The 17,817-nt window shown below is 39.7% G+C and overlaps 1 protein-coding gene across 4 annotated transcripts in view; it reads right to left on the reverse strand.

Moving 5' to 3' along the window:
* Positions 1 to 5,862: 5,862 nt before the first annotated feature.
* Positions 5,863 to 17,817, reverse strand: part of FAM171A1 (family with sequence similarity 171 member A1) — an 89,911-nt gene continuing 77,956 nt past the window's right edge. For 3 of the 4 annotated variants that reach the window (XM_082045113.1, XM_082045111.1, XM_082045114.1), the window contains 3 exons: positions 13,180 to 13,296; positions 10,607 to 10,721; positions 5,863 to 9,942 (listed from right to left, as the gene is read on the reverse strand). In XM_082045113.1, the coding sequence (XP_081901239.1) occupies positions 8,250 to 9,942; positions 10,607 to 10,721; positions 13,180 to 13,296 (1,925 nt within the window). In that variant the 3' untranslated portion in view covers positions 5,863 to 8,249. The remainder of the gene's footprint in view (positions 9,943 to 10,606; positions 10,722 to 13,179; positions 13,297 to 17,817) is intronic. The other variant, XM_082045112.1, reaches the window with a different exon arrangement.

The following is a 17,817-nucleotide window of genomic DNA, read 5'->3' on the forward strand; positions in this document are numbered from 1 at the left end:
AGGGTGTAAGTGATAAGGATAGAAAGAATTTTATCCTGGGGGGTTATTATCAGTGGTAGAGATTTCTTCCCCTTTTTTATGAAGCATCTATTTTTGATGACTGTTGGAAACAGGGTACAAGACTTGGATAAAACACAGATTCAAACTGGTTCCAGCATTGCAATTCCTCTGTTCCTAGGGTCTCTAACTGCCAAAGGTAAAAAATAAATTAATAATATTTTACATGAAAAGATATTTAATAATCAGAACTGACAAATAATGATTATTACACATATGTAATATTTTGCATGTCTATACCTATTTTTTTTCTAACTTTTTCAGAGCCTTCTCAAACTACATATATGAATGAGAATTAGTGGTGACAGATGGACAAAGATCGTGTTGACACTGGTGCTGCAGGAGCTCTGACCAATACTCAGCAATTACTTCTGCACATCCAATCTTCAAATGAATCCAATTTACTCCTGTCAGCTCCTAAATCAGTTTTCCCATCAGCCTTTTACAGTTCCCTCACATCCATGTGCTTTCTGTTTCCTCCTTTTTGCAGGTACAGCCAAGATGCTTGCTTTCCTTGATTCTGGACTGAGGGAGTGATAGATACATGAATTAGTCTTAAATTCTGAGTTTCAGAGTTTTCTTTTTGTCTGTTTCTGATAGTTCTTTATCCCCAGCAGAAGGGACTCTTTACTGTAATAGATGTACATCTTTTACTGCTAGAGCAAAGAGGCTACAGCCTGACTATAAGTCTCAGATCAGAGAGTTTCTAACAGACTAGAACTACATGTCTGATTTGCCCTAAGGTATTTAACACTGTTAGACACCCTGAAAGGGGAGACTAGAGTCTGGAAACCTTGAGAATATTGAGTAGGATAGTTCTCAAAATTCAGGTCCGGAGAAAGAAACTTAAAAATCTGGCTGTCCCCAACCCCCACGCAAGTGTTGTGTCTATCAGATACTTTAGTATTCAGTTACCTATTTCCATCAGCATAAACCACTTTTATTTGGAAACGTGCTCTTCCAGTCTTGGGAGACTGCAGTCTAATGACAAAGACATCTTGGATGAGAATAGTATTTTATGACTAACAGTGGTGACAACCGCTGCCACCACTCCTCATGGTGACAACCTGCTGAGAGACAGTATGTTCTTACTTCTGGGTAGATGCTGTATTTCCTGCATGTCCAGGACAGGTGACGGAAAATAAATTCCAATGTTCTTCAGCTTACTCCAACTAGAAGTACCCCAGTAACATACAAATCAATTAAATGGATACTGCTAATAAAGGTTCTGCATACCTTCTGGGTGGTTAGAAGCAGATGAACAGTGTTGTTTAGGATGCACACCTACTGTATGGAGAATCACATTGAATTAAAAAGCATCTCATGGCCACAGTGTCTTCCCTATGAAGAAAATGGTAAATCAGGCTCTATTATAACTCTTCCATTTCTATGCAAAATTTTGGGGGATTTTGTAGTAAGATTTTGCCCTTCAGAATTTTACAGCTTTCTGCAGAAGAAAAGCCTCTGTTAAATGTTTCAACAATTGCTGAATAAATTACTTGAAATATAGACACCAGAAAAGCTTTAATCACAGAATTTAGACATCAAGTCTAGGCTGGTAGGCAAGTGTGATTAAATCTCATGGAAGTCAGGGGCATTGGCACAGCAGAAACTCAGCTTCAAGCACAGCTTTGACCCTGCAATGTCAGACCACAGGGACAATTATGTTAATTAATGCAAGTCTTTATGAACTCTTATGCTGGTTATTCCAGTCAGTCTAGGTGAGTGGCCTTTCCTTTGGCATTGCTTGATGTTGAAATGTTTTAACTAGCATTTAAGCCAGCTTTTATATTAAAGGCATTTATATATGTACATATATATGCACATGCACGCACATAAATTTACGTCTACTTCGGTGATTTCAAGGAATAAAAGACCAATCCAGCTCTCAAAACACTTCACATATGGAGGAACTTGGCTGTCCTGGTCTGCTTCCCCCATTGTTATTGTGTTCTTTCATACAGAATTATGAGGTGTTAAATTTAAGGTGGAGCTAATCAAGTAGACAAAAAGAGGCAGACGGCTTTAGAAAGCTCATCCTCACCAATACCTAAACATAGCTGTACTGACATGACACTGGAGCGTCACAGCGTATGTCCCATCGATGTCGGCTTCACAGCATGGCACAAAATTGAAGGTGGTATCAGGGCCTTGGTTTTATAGAAGGGGCATTCCCAGAAGGCGGGGGAGAGGGAAACTGAGACCTTTAGCCTCTCTCATCTCCAGGGTCTGGGGCCACGGAGAGAAAGGCCCTGCCCTAAGCATGGTGGTAAGAGTAGCGTGTGAGCCAGTCTCTTGCTGTGTTACTTTCTTTGGATACATATTTTCCTGACTTTAAGATGTGGTTCCAGCCTCTCCTTTTATTGATGGAAAACTTCCAAAGTAAGTGTATAGGGAACAGAATCTACCTGGACTAGCTTGTGGTGCACGTGTCACAGCCACAGCTGTGAGGCCCAGCACACCAGCAGGACAACCATGGGTTTCTTCCCAGCGAGAGGAGAAGCTCAGGCAAACACTGCTGGGAGCACATGTGAAAATCTGGTGAGGGCTGGGGAGAAGACAGTCCTGACGCAGCAACATTAAGGCTTTTTTAAAGCCCCACAACCACTAAATCACAAAAACCTTTAAAAACCAATGCTGATAACAGGAGCCATTTGAAATAATTTATTCCAGCTTTGAAGCCCAACATCTCTCGCAGCCATTCATTTGAAAGTGGGATTTCTCATCCCACAGCAGCATTTCAAGCACTGTTCCCTACCTTTATAATATAAAACCAGCAGGACGATTCCTCAGTTTGGTTTATTCAGGAGTTCATATCTCCGGTCACATAAACACAAAGTACTTCTCTCCACAATTACAAAAATAAACTGTAAACAAGTATTTCATCTGTACCTTCCTGTCATCATCACATTTTCCTTCCCCGCAGCTGTAAGTTTCCAAGACAGAAGAGATATTTAATGATCAAACATACTAACTGGCACCATTTATTCCTAGAAGAAAAGCACATCAATAAAACAACAAGTACTTCAGCTAAGTGATAATAGACCAGGTGCCACATTTTGCAAGCTAATAGCCAGTGGATACCAGATGATTACTGCTAAAAATAACTAGATGTCCTTTCTGTTATTACTGTCAAATAGAAAACAGTACCTGGTGTCAGTTTACCGGTTGGAATTACACGAGTAACATTAAAAAAATGCTCCCCTAGTCTGAAAATGGCACTTGCCTACTGCCTACTCATCTACCCAAAGCTCCGGTTCCAAATGGTTTGCAGCCTGGAAATGAAAATATCAGACATAATTCATGAAAATATCATCTGTGCGTATATATCTATCATGATATAGGCTATATCATCGTATTATATATATCATATGAGTAAGGTTAGCACTGAACTGCCAGCTTACATTTATCTATGAGCAGAGGAACAGGAAAAGAATATTAATTGAGTCGGTCTTATTTTTTTCAACTTTTGGAATAATTAGTAGTTAAAATTGTTTCAACTTTATTTTAATCTAAAACCAAGGTGTTATTCACGAGGTGAGAGAAAACAGGCACATGTACACTTGAACACACTACCCTGCCATCAGTGATGATGCATTTTGATTTGAATGGAGCTGTTAGAAGCTGAACACCATCCCAGCTAAGGTGCTGGGCAAGCTCTCTCAAGCTGACAGGGGTCTCTGTGCTCCATTAAACAATTGTTGATCCTGTGCCAGCTGCCTACTGGTGTTACTGAAGTTAAACACTGTGATTATATTGAAATGATAAACTGTTTTATACACAGTATATATGGAGATACTGTTCACCACCAGGTGGCAGATATTCTAAGAATTTCAAATGCTGAAGAGACACACACACAGCAGCACTGATTAAAAAACCTCTTACCTGTTGCCCATACACTTTAGAGAAGCAAATGGACATTCTTCTTGTCTGACCAAGTCCAAGGATGTACTGGGTGAATGTTACCATGCCCCATATTACAGCCTATTCATAGCTTAAGAGGTACTGTGTGATGAGGAGCGGCTGAGGGAGCTGGGGCTGTTCAGCCTGGAGAAAAGGAGGCTGAGGGGAGACCTTATCAGTTCCTACAACAAGTTGTAGCATGGAGGGTGTTGGTCTCTTCCCCCAAGTAGCAAGTGATAGGATGAGAGGAAATGGCCTCAAGTTGCACCAGGGATGGTTTAGATTGCATATTAGGAAAAAATTCTTCACAGAAAGGGTTGTCGGGCATTGGAACAGGCTGCCCAGGGAAGTGGTGGAATCACCATCCCTGGAGGTGTTTAAAAGGTGTTTAGATGAGGTTCTTAGGGACATGGTTTAGTGCCAGAGTTATGTTATGGTTGGACCAAATGATCCTGAGGGTCTCTTCCAACCGAAATGATTCTATGATAATGAGCTTTAATCTTCAGATGTATTCTCCTTGGTTTAGAAAAAAATAATGCCTTTTTTGTTCACTAGGGACCTTCCTAGAGAAAGAGTAAATATCTAATCCAACACTTGCTCATTTACACATGCACTATTCTATAGGCTAAATCCCACATGGGTCATGTAATTTTTTACCAATTTCAACAATGTTGGTTTAGGATATTGACATAAAATTGGTCCCCTGGAGCATTCATGGATAGACTGAAGGGCAGAAAATGAAAACACTGCCAATGTATCTCAAGAGTGCTTAATTCACTCTACTAAAGCTACTCGGTCCCCCCCTGTAAGAGAGAAAACCATCATGAGTAATTTCTAAATGGTGGGTTTCTTTGTAAACTGTTAATTTAAGCTCAGTACCAGAATTTTGTGTATTTGTGTAGTGTGTTTGATTGCAAATGCTCTGAGGCAGGAACCATTATTCCCCTCTATTTGCAGAAGTTTTGGCGTGCTGGTACCCTGACAAAGCTCTTAATCAGATAATAAAAGGTCATTATCACAATCAGTCAAGGTGCTTTACAGACACTTCAAAAAGCTTTGAGAAGCAAGTGTTTCAGCAGGAACAAAGTGGGAGTTGGGGGAAAAGTGAACAGACTCTTAACGAATATATTAACTTCCAACAGGCCCTATGATACAAATGGACTTTGGATAATATAACCTAAGACTTAAAAATTATCTTTACTCTTTCACTCATTATCCATTTGAAAATCTTGACTGCGGGCAGATAATTGAACACCCGCTCCTAGTATTTTTTTAAGTCAAATATATTTTCATCACTTTTGCAAGCTTTGTTGTTACAACTTTTTGCATTTTTTCCCTGTTAATACTTGCCATCAAAAATAAGAAAGCACCTGGTTTTCTAGGCTGTCTTCTACATGGACTAAGATCACTTGGAGCTGCTGATGCCAAGACCTGTTCAAGTTACACTTTGTTCTCTGTGTTTTATAACCTTTACTGGTGCTTGCTTCACTGTGCAACTGCAAAATACAAGCAACAAAATTTCTTCATATTTTACCAAAGTATCTTTCTCAGTATGCTTTTGAAAACTAACCCACAGAACTTGTCACTGGACATTAAGATTAGACAAAATGTGTACAATGGACACACTTCAATCTCAACCCATAATCTGATCTTTGTTACTCTCTTCCAATTTCATTGAACATGTACCTCAGATGTGCTGGATACACTGAGAATTAGATTTCATAAACTGTATTCTGCAAAATCAAACTACTATATGGCTGGTGATATCACAGCAATTTAAAAAGCACTGTTTTAAAGAAGATTTGCAAAATATCTTTGTGTTTGTTGAAATATGTTTGCTGTAGGAGGAGCACAAATGATCAAACCATCAAATGATGTGTTTTGAACATAAAACCAACACAATTAAAGAAAGAAACCACTGCAATTTAATAGCAACAATCTCACTTTACAAGATAATAATGATGGAAAATTTGCAAAGGAATCTGAAAAGGAATGTAATTCAAAATGACAGACTTAAGACAACAGAAAACTGAAAATTAAATAGCATAATAATTCTAGTATGCAGAAATTTTAACCAGAATGTTTACTTGATGCAGCATACTGATCAATAAGTGACACTGTATTACCACCATCTGATAAATACTATTCCTTTAAAGTAGTATTTTTCTGTTCAGCGACCTTGCGCAGACTGACGATAAGTAACCTGGGTCCCAGAGCCAGTTCACACATGGTCAGTAGTAAATTTCCTAAACAGAAGAGGAAAGGACCGAGAACGTATGTGATGACTAAAACATAACTTACTGCAAATATGGTGATATCAATATTCAATGCACTCCACAAACATTATTTTAGATTTAAGACATATACCACTTCCAAACGTGAATTAAAGCAAAACAGAGGTGATGTGGCTTCGTGGATGGAGAGGAGCACTGGACTGGGAACTAGGAAATCGGGATTCGGTTCCTGGCTCGAGCCCGGACTCCCAGGTAAGACATTCAGTAAAATGGAAATTACAACACTGGCCTCCTAAGAAAACCTTGAAATCTACTTTAAAAAAAAGAGCAAAGAATCTGAATCAGGGCTTATTATTAAAAATGAAATAGGAACTATAGAACACTTTCTCTAATCATTTTAGAGATTACGTACTAATTATTAAGCTTGACTGCTGCTAATGCTGCGTAAAAAAAAATTGAATGATACATGATAAACTGAAAGTAGACAAAGGATTCTACAAGAGTGTATGTCACACGCTTTCTGTTCTTTGAACCCAATTCATGAAGAAGTGAGAAGTGTGCAGTAAGTATGAGTACCCACAGAAATCTCAGAAAGAAAACTGGTCCCACAGGAAGCATGACTCCATAGAGAATTCTGGTGATTCCAGGATTTCATTTCCAAAGTCTCCAGTGATACTTTAGCAAATAGTTAGGTATTTATCAAGATAGGGAGGATACATTTCTGAAAAGGGGCCTAAACTTCAGTATCGGCTGAAGTTCACGAGAACTGCATAAGAAAGTGTGTCACTAAGTCACACAAGCATAAATATGCACAGCAAAAGTGAAACCCAAGTATTTTTCTTATTAAATAATATAAAATAATGTGGTGACCACTAGAGGAAAAAATCCACAAAGATATTTTTTGCAGTTTATTTTCAATTATAATTTTTGGATAACCAAGCAGCTCTGTAAAGAGAAAGCACAGAAGAGTCACTCTGGCACTTTTGGATAGTACAGTTTTTTTTTCCCGAAATTTTTCTAGACACATTCAGTCCACTTGCTCGGTCCATAGTCCATTTTATATGAGCATGATTAGCTCATATGATTCCAGAGGAAACTAACAATATATACAGTCAATGAAACTATCTTCTTGGCTACTCTGGGCCCTTTAAAATGTCTTCTAAGTCTATCCTGGCTAAACAGAATCCACAATATACATGATAGCTACAGAATACACTGTACTGAAATGAGAAATGCTCAGCACAAAATGGGACTCTTGGCATGCAGCTTAAAATAAAAGGTAGAAGTCCAGAAGTTTATAAAATCCCAAATGGGGTCAATTAAAAGGAGTTAGCAAAAGAAGGGACTGTTCATTGTTACTGTAAAAAAGGCACTTTGAGTAAATGGGACCAGAACTGGACGAATCTTAGTCGACATAAAGTTCAGTTTGGTTTCATAAAAAGGCTTCAATGCTAAGGGATGCTACTCAAGTTTCCTGTAGTTTTACATTAAAATAAATTGCTGAGTAGTTTACAGTAAAGGACATAAAATGTTTACAACCAACTTGTAAAATTAAGAAAAGCATAGTATAAGCAAAATATTACTAAAAGCAGCAATGCATAGCCTTTCATTGAGATAATGCACAATTCTGGACACCACGTGTCTAACTCTTGTTTTTAACATACTTTCAGTAGCATTATCCACGTAAAATTGGCCTACAAAACAAAAGCTTCACCAGCTCCCATTCATAAGGAGATTGAGGTCACAAACCAACCAAAACAATTCGTCAGTATTTTCAACATCCTGGCTGACCAATATAAAGTATATGAAATAACAATCACACTCTTTGTTCAGCTATCTCACTGGAGGCAGCCATTGAATCAGAGGAATGATTTTAAATCTTTTCTAACATTTACACAGTAATGCATTTAAGTTCTTTCAAATGTTGCTCACCACAGTTTGTTTTTTTTCTTCTCTCCACAACAAAAACAAAGGAAAAAAAATAAATCAAGCACTTCCACAGAAAGAATATTTGGCAATTTTATACACCACAGAATGGTGGATTTTCACAATAGCTCACTTTAGATTGAAAGTCATTAGTGGTCTTTCCTCTCGTTTCTGCCAAGGACTCTTCTTATCTTCACCTTGGTCATCTTCCTCATCCTCCTCATCATCTTGACCTGATGTTCCGTGTTCAGGACTAGTTAATGGCTCTGGTTTGGTATCCCCAGTTCTTGTTTCCTCCTGCAGGCTGGGCAGCTGCACACCACTCCTCTTACTGGTGCCTTCTAGTAGGCATCGTAGAGCATTGTCCTCAGGGCTACACACTGCTGTTCCACACTCACTGCCACTTTGGTCCATGTCATCCAAGTACACGAGTTGTGTGTAAGCTGTGCTATCGGAAACCTTCCGCTCCCTCTGCCGGTGCTCTTGCTCTGGTGGGTGACTCTGTTGCGCAGACAGATGATCTCCTCTTCCCTTTCGGGCAGATTTTGGTTCATTCATGTCAACACCAGAGTCCAAACTGGCATCGTTACTGCCGTTCCTACCAGCTCTTTGGAGATCGATGTATGAATGTCTAACGTGAGCATTTGAACGCCCATCTAGAGAAACAAACCATGCTCGAGGATGAGGCAATGGCTTTCCACCTCCTAATTCCATCAAAGCCTTTTCTGTAAGAAGCTGCACTTCACTATTCATTTGAGCCAGGGATGCATCATTAAGTGAGGCAGGAATGGAAACAGATTCAGACATGGAAGCATTTTGTTGACTCCACTCCACTGCACCTGCATCTTGCAAATGCTGCTGAGATATTGCTTGGGATGCTAACTGTTGGGGTTGCAGCTGTTGGGGCGGGTGTGGAAAAAGCCGCGCATGAGGGTTAGGAAGCTCAGCCTGAAGTCTTTCTATACCAATCTGCTGGTCAGCTGGGACAACCAGTGGCTGGCTAACAAAAGGGTGTTCTCCTGGCAATTTCATATAGTGACCTGGGATGACCAATGCAGGCAAAACTTTTCTGTAAACACTGTCGTTGACTTGGTCAACAGAATTGCAGCAGATTAACTGACCTGGTCGAGGGAAAGATGTAGGTCTTTCAAGGTGATCCACTGAACGAGACATCATACAATCAGTAGGTCTGCAGTCCAGCAGCTCTTTCTCAGGGGCTGAAGGTGGGGGGTATATTTGTTCCTGAATATTGTATTTACTTCCAGTAGCAATATGGTTCATAGATACTTGAATTTCTCTCTCTTGCTTTTCAAATAAAGGCTGAGACAGCATAGCATTGTAGCTTCTCCTGTACTCATCTTTGACAGGCGACTCATAGCCTTCAGCCGTTTCTGTAGATTTTCTTGGCTTTAAAGGAAAACTATCTGCTGATTTGTGGTAGTCTTTTCTTAGAGACCCGCTGGGAGTCAGGTCATCCAAGGAAATTCTGCTCTTGTCTTTCTCCTTGTCAGAGAGCAGTTCCTCTCGGGAGCTGAACTCCTGGGAAGTGCTGAATGAGTGTTTGAGCATAGGTGTGTGCATATCTGCTTCTCCACTAGGTGATACCATCTCCATGTGGACAGCACTGATTAATTCCTTTGCACCTGAGTTTTCAGTGTGTCCATTGCTAGCAACAGATAGCCCGCCAGGAAATTCTGACTCACGACGGGAAAATATTAAATTTATGTGGGACATAGAAGTTGCCTGATCCTTCTTAGAAGTGTCCAGTGCTGTGGAAAGTTGCAGTTTCTTATGATGCTGACGTGGTCTTAGACACTTTCTTCTATAAAAGTCAGTAACAAAAGAAGTTACACATTTATGACTGTTATACACAGGAACAAGAACAGCACGTGTGTCTTAATGTGAGATTTTTAAGTAGTGATTAATATTAGGGGAACTGAGCTCTATTACATAACCTAACAATTAAAAGCTTATCCCAGAAGTGAAATTAAAATTAAAGAATAACTAATGTCAATTGGGAAATATCCCAAGCACCAATTACAAATTAGAGGAAATGTCTGGTGGAGGCAAATACAGAATCACTCAATATACACTTGCTGATAAAGTTTAACATTCATTTTAATATAAGACTAATAAAAAGATTACCTGCGAGTGCAGCACAGGCACAATGACAGAGATCTTGGACCTATGCCTATGTTTGACAGGAGGTTTTAGAACCTCTTACAAGGCTAACACAGGTACAGGTGTGTGTGATTCATTCAACTACCATCTTACCAAAGGAAGGGATTGTATATACGGCATGTAACCGGGAACATATGCAATTAGATTTCACTGTTTCTTCTTAAAGTGCATCCTTGCTATTTTTTTTTCTTTAACCTTTTTCCCCTCCAAGTAAAAGTATTTCAGTACAAAAGCTTTTAATTTCATGAACACAAAATAGCTTATATTTCCAATATGAATGAAGTAACTAGGACAGTGAATCTTACCTGCAGTAATACAAAAGGAGACACAGCAAGACTAGAAGTATGAGAGCCATCCCTCCTAAAATTGCCAAAAGAAACATTGTGTGATAGCTGGTAATGTCGTGTGTTACAACGGGACCTGGAAGGCCAGAAAAGAGAATTTAGACCTGTAACAATCTGCCAACAGGGAAAAGGAACAACATTTTAATCAAAGAGAGGGACATCTTCCCTTGTTATCAGGATGCTAAGTGAGCAATGCTGATGCTCGTAGCCCTGGTGCCTATTAAGCAGACCATCTCTGGAGAAGGGAGCAAGTTGTGGATAAAGCATGTGCTGGTTTTCATGACTGCAAGTCCAAATAGATCATTCTGTGGAAAAGCAGTTAGTTTCAATGGGAGCATGCATCAGTGAGTGCTGCCTTCCAGGTCCTGATGCCGACACAGTGCGCCAAAGCTCTCATCGCTGGAGAAAAGCCATCACAGCATCTTCCAGCACTGTAACGCACGTAGCAGCACTGTGGTCAACAACTTCTCTTTAACCAGACTTGTGGTGCTTTGCACTAAACAGTACAGACAGTGCAGTACAGGACCCACTGGAAGATGTGTTGGTGCTCTGAAGTCTCAATCAAGCCAAGCCAAGCAGATCTTCAGTAGCTTTAAAAAACAGACCACTAGCGAAACAGTGTTGTATCTCCAGGTTTCAGCAACGCTTAATAAATGTTCTAACACATAAAGGAATGCATACATGTGGACAGCATCTGTTCACAATTATGCATGTGTAACCCTGTTGGTTTGTAAAATCCTTACCAGGATTTTGAAATAAAGGGCCAAATTTTTATCTGCAGGCAAGGAGGTACAGCACCAGCTGACCGAGTAACATGCATGTACTGTGAAGACCAGCAAACCTGGGCAACATTAACGTTCTAAATCATGAGGTTTGTAAAACCTAATCTGTGGAGCTTGAGTGGTCTGTAGAGCCACTGCTAGGAATACAAAGCTCATTTTTGTCCATTTTTTTGATATAATAAATCAAATAGATTCAATGAGGAGACAAAGTAAGCAAAAATACATTAACCTGATGAAAAAGAACATCAAGTATATTGCATTTGGGAAACCTAAGTATTAATACATTCTGTTCCACCACTACCTTTACATAATTGATTGATACTGTTGCTTCAGGGCATTATGCAAAAAGAAGAGATAAATCACTTGAATTTTTTAAGGAAAATGTGGTTCCCATTGCAATAAAGTTTTAGGAACTCAGATCTTGCCCTTAGAAAGAAGAAAAAGTAAAATACAAGTGGAAATTCTGTCATACAAGTTAAAAAGCATGGACAAATAAGCCTGCTCCTGTTAAAGAGATACAGGCCTTCTAGCCTTTGAGTTGTAGGTACAATTTCATGACTAGTGTAACTTCCTTGCAGTATGGGACAGAACTGTACTGGGAAACATTTGACTCAAAGCAGTTGCTTTTTCTACAAGTACAATTATTTTTTAATATTCCATTAAGTTCAACATGATAGCTTATTCAGATCTGCACCTGCATCTAAACTCTGTTCAGCAACGCATCAGCTGAATATTCCAGCAGTTTCATTTAATATAACCTCAAATAAAAAGCCTTCAAATCATGAAACAACTTCATGGCATATACAAGCAGACTTTAAAAACAGTGCTCAAGTTAGAGTTTGTTTTGTTGGTTAGATATAGTTTATTTAGCTTGTACAGCCAAGGCAAGAATGTTTTCATTTCTACTGTATTGGGTTTTCATCCAGAAAACCTAATAAAGAAAATCTGTAAAAGGAGGAGATTTTTGTTTGTTTGACTCTTTAAAGAGGTACCTCTGATTATTGGTGGCTGAAGAGCTAATATTAAGAAATTTGAGGCAGCCATAGACAGAAAAAAGGAAGAACAAACTGCAACATCAACAACCTCCACAGGCACAGAAGTGCATATAATGCCCTGGTCAAAGTGATTTTCTACAATGATGCCAAGAGGCTTGCAGATGGCAATCAGTCAGCTCACCTAGCAATGCCACTCTGCTAATATACCTCCTAGAATGTCTACACTAAGTTATTTGTGGTGTAAATTAATCAGTCACCAAGACGATGCAACGCATCAGTCAGGGCAAAATGGGCATCTTCAGTTTAAAGGAAAAAAAGCTACAGTCAATCAATCCATTAGTAAACGTCTGACCCAGGATGGTGTTGGTCTTAGGTGAATCCATTTCTTTGGCAGTTTCTGTACAGAAACCTCACAGCATGTGTTTTTCTACCTGCTGAAACACCAATACGTAGATGTTATAACTCCCTCATTTTCTAGCAATGGCTCTACCAGGCAGCAGTGACATAAACGCATCAAAGCGGGAACACTTTAAAAAGTTTCCCATTGAAATGACCCAGAGGTTTTGAGCACAAGGCTTGCCCCCCACAATCCCCAAAAGACTTTAGCCTTTTACTTTCAGATTTCTGTTTTCTAATAATCCATTACTGATCAAGCTGTGGCATCTCAGATGAGGTCATTCTGAAAAATATAAACATTATATATGAATAAATAATTACTGAATGCTAGCAACATCAATAAAATTCAATTCTATCTTACCTGGGATAGTAGGTGACATAGCTGCAACCCAGTAGCCCAGCTGAGGTGCAATGTAAGTCCAAGTCAACTGATTTCCCTCTTGTTGCACAAGGCCCAAACTACTCTTCAGCCATGTCCCTGTAAATAAACGGGTTGTAAGAAGGTGTTACAGATACACCCACACCTTCCTCTGCAAACAAACGGAAATGCAAACAGTAACTTAACCTATAATGTGCTGTAGGGGTTGCATGCATTGCTGTGAAGTGGGAGATGGTGCCTTTCTGTCACCAGCACCTCAGGGCTCCCACAAGCAATCATCTCCATGGCCTTCTCAGCAGCTTTGTACACAGAAAACATTTAAGATTAAATAAAACATAAGGCTTCGAAAAGCATTAAAGAAAATAATTAGAATAATTAAATAACAGATTCCTGTTTGTGAAGGTTCTCTTGAAGCTGATTATATGTAGACAGCCCACTTAAAAACTGTATTTAAAGAGACATCACTATCTTCCAGACCACACGTGAGTTCTGCACACCACCCCTCTACCAGCTCTGGCTGTCAGCTTCTGGAAGACTGAAGAAAATACTTCCTTGAAATGTTGTTTTTCTTATACAGAAAACAAGCTTATGAATGCTACTGCCAATAAATGCAAAATTAAGTTGCACCATCACTTTGATTCAGCAACGTCAGTCATTCAGAATATGCATACATCCAGGAATACTGAATGGTAATGGATGATGAGGTTTTAAAAACAAGTTTCTCAGAGGAAATATAATAGATTTTTCAGAATTATCAAATGATCATTTCAAAATGAGTAAGACTGATGATTTTAAAGCTCTGTGTTTAAGTTACCAAAACTCTCAAATAGGCCAGATTGGCAATCTGTACTAGTTGAGAGCTCTTCTATTTGCAGAAGATGCATTTTGTTGCAAGAATTGGACTACAAAAAACCTCTACAACTGAATCAACTGTTTGCCTCAGGTTCCATGGATGTACAAGAAAAAATTCACCTTTTTTTCTGATATATTAAATGTGTAGCACAGCTTGTAGACTGCTCCATCTTTCTTCTCTTTAAAAGAGACACGGGATTGCTGTACCATGCATTGTTGAGAATTAAATAATCAGATTACAGGTAACAGATACAGCTCATGGGCTGAGTGACCAGTTACTCCAGGCTGGCAGAGAAGTGAGCGGAGGGCAGGGATATCAGCGCTGTTGGCCTGGACGCCGAGAGCAGCCGCGAGAAACCAGCCCAGCACCAAGCGGCATTTCCCGAAACTGCAGTCCTGGCTTGGCAGCACCAGCGAATGCCCGACAGAGGGAATTAACTCACCATGGAGCTTCCTCACACACTTTGCAGCAAGTGCGGCTGATCTGCGCAGAGAGGGGACAAACCCCTCCGCACTTCTGCAGAGCAGCTCTGCATCTCTGTGCAAAGGGGGGACAGAATGCTGCATTTACCTTACTCAGCTTCCAACGCTCACTTGAGAGGCAAGTAACATCTTGTACTTATGATTCCCTTTCCTTTAAATAGTCTCATGCATCTAATTCCTGAAACGGTGCTTTTCATCAGACGTCACTCAGGACTAAGCACAAGCATTTCTGGATAAAAGTCATTTGTACACTTAGCAGTGAGTGCACAATACACAGAAGAGAAGCTGCTGCTGTTTTTTTCTTAATGCCACTGAGAACCTGATGATTCCTCTGTGTTTCTTTGATTATCCATCTGTTCAAATCCTGCACATATGAGAATGGCTTTTCTGAGTGTTTATTTTCTCTCTACGACTGATTTCTCCTATGTAAGTACACCCTTAAAGTCCACCATCTCTGGTTAAATAATAAACCCACTGGAATACAGTGAAAGTTTGTTCAAAAAGGCTCTGTATTTGAAACCAAACTGAATTTGTGGGAAACGGGGGTAAGGAATTACTGACATATTTTTCAGTTTTCCAAATATCATTTCCAGTCTGTATAGGGTAGCAATAATCTGTTATTTCATGCAGAAAGTCACACAAGACAAACCATCTGGATTCGCAGTACCAAAAAGACCAAAACCTGTGTGCATAGATTTGCACATTTGGGATCCATAACTATTATACCAGAACACCTTGATGCAGCTGTTAGTTTACCTCTTTTAGGGCAGCATTATCAAGAAGAACAGAACGGAATTGTCCACAGCTATGTGTGAAGTTTCTGGAAAAACTAGGAAAAGTAGACCCATTTTCTCCTCCAAGACAGCCACTTGCCCTTCACGTTTTCTACCCATGCACTTTTGGGGAAAATGTCACACTAACAGCCCTGAACGACAAGGTGAAAAATAGCCCATAGGGTCAAAACCCCGTTTTATTTTGCACCTAAAAGGCCATTTGGTAAGAAAACTCCTGTAAGCTTAAACTTCGCTTCCTCCCTCCATCCCCCACAAGGTCTGTGGAACAAATAATCTAGGCTGAAATATTGGGACTGAGAAAACTGCTGCTTCAGACAGTGAGCATATGCACCAAGCATTCAAATACATAACCAAGGGAAACAAAACTTTAAAACTAAAAGAAATAAAAAAGTTCTGATTAAAGAAAAAGAATGGAAGGACCTTCCATTTTACTTCCCATACTTCCTTTAATTTCACACACAAACACATGCGAATGTAATTATAGCAAAGTTCATTATCATAGTTGTCTATATTTACAGTTATCTCCTTGAGCAGCAGCTATTATTGATTCCCTCACTAGGGGGAACTTGTGTCCAGCTTGCCTTATTCACATTACACTGCATTCTAACGAACACAATCCTCCTAATGCCTCTTTAAAAGCCTTTTGCTCAGTAATACCCTGCGTGCATAATGCAGCGATCAAGCAGCTGCAACAGAGGCTGCCCTCTTATCGCTGTGAGCAGAGCTCAGCTGCCATCCTGCCAAACAAGCAGCAGCAGAGATTGCTCGTATTTTAGCAACGAAAGGAATCCCTGGAAGCGAACAGCATCGCCTTCTGCACTAGGGCAGGCAGGTTTCATGCGTCTTCTGCTCATTTAGGATACCCATTTTTGCTAACCACTAGATATGCTAGAGGAAATGTATTAGTCTGTATAACACTAGGGAAAAAAATAATTCCCTCTCTCTGTTATGGACAGTTAAGAGTTTCAAAACCATAGCATATTTATTCGATATTGGTCATCTTCAGAGAAGAGTTATGAAGCTTTTGTTGACCCTGCCGTACACATTAGTATGTGATGACAGCTAGAAAAGAATTATGTTTTAAATGGCACTGTTCCAAGTTTCTTCATCAGGACAACACCAAGTGTGGGTTCCTGGGACCCAGAGGTGCACAATCTCATCAGCTGCCCTTTTTGATACCTTCCTGTTCCTTTCCTACTTTCCTTGCCTCTTATACTTCCACCATCTCTTGCCCACTAATAAAACAGAGCATCCCCTCACATGGTGAGATGAAGAGAATAAAGAACCACCTCCTTCACAACAGCGGCAGCAAAACAGGTTTGAGCGGAAACAGTTGAAACAATGTCATGTACTGTTTCTTGTGTGATCAAATAGCCAAAAGCCAACATAGTATTACTGGAGGGAACTGATGTGCCTTCAGTATTGTGCAAATCCATCGGGGTGTTTCCAGGTGTCTCATATTTCATCCTTTATAGTTTCTAATACCCTGTTCACTTTTCAACTATCATTAAAAAACAAGCAGCTTTCTTGTAGCTTCCTACATGCTGTAAAGACTAATGTTGGACTTTCTACCGAGCAAAACCCAATCGCGTAGTACTTACTGGCTATGCTCCTAGTGTTTCAAGAGTAAGCAAGAGTTCACTGCTGTGCAGCCTTGAGAATGAATTCCCTTATCCCATCCCAGATTCTTCCTTGCAGCAGGAAACAAGATGTTTTCCTGTTCTAAAAATGCAGCTAATTACCCTCACATACTTGCTCTTGTAAGCAAGGGAGGAGACTGAGGGGCAGTGAGTAAAGAACTTATTCCATTTTTCTGTCCTTGCCTATCCAGTAGCCTGTAAATGGAGTAATGGCAAGCAACATTACTTCTTTTTCTGTGCAGGCAGGATTACAACTGCAGAACAAAGCAGAAGATTTAGGAGCGAAGAGAGGTCTTACCTCCCTGCATGGCCAAGTGTTATGATAATTTAATTCGTTATTCTCCAAATATCCTATAACATCTACTTCCTCCCCCCGCCCACATCAGCACAGTCAACTAGCTTCAGTGCTTATTAAGTTTTATACCTGATGTGCAATAATTGTTAAGTAAAAAGCAATATAGGATTATAAATAAAAAGCAGTACAAATAACAGGATGTAATGGAACTGATCATTTTTGTTCAAGAATGATTGTGTGGTTCCAAAGAAAACATGTCAATGCATCTTTGGAATAGAAACAGCAAAGTTCAGTATAGTTTGTAAGCACTGCATGGTTTGGGCCAATTTGCCATTAATTCTTAAAGAGTGTCTGGTGCTTCACGGAAAACTTCTATATATAGAGACATTCTTGCTTATAGATCATTTTTACATTTCTCTTCCTCCTTTTCCCCTATTACTGCTCAGTGGAGCCAACAGGCTGATCCAGGATTCAAGTCTGGGGAGCTGTCTCCTGGCTCAAACTAATGGCAGGAGGAGAACAGAGAAGTTTCTTAACTCTTTCCTCACCAAAATTC

Source organism: Streptopelia decaocto (assembly GCF_964273445.1).
Source record: "Streptopelia decaocto genome assembly, chromosome: 2".
In the NCBI taxonomy this organism is placed as follows: Eukaryota; Metazoa; Chordata; class Aves; order Columbiformes; family Columbidae; genus Streptopelia; species Streptopelia decaocto.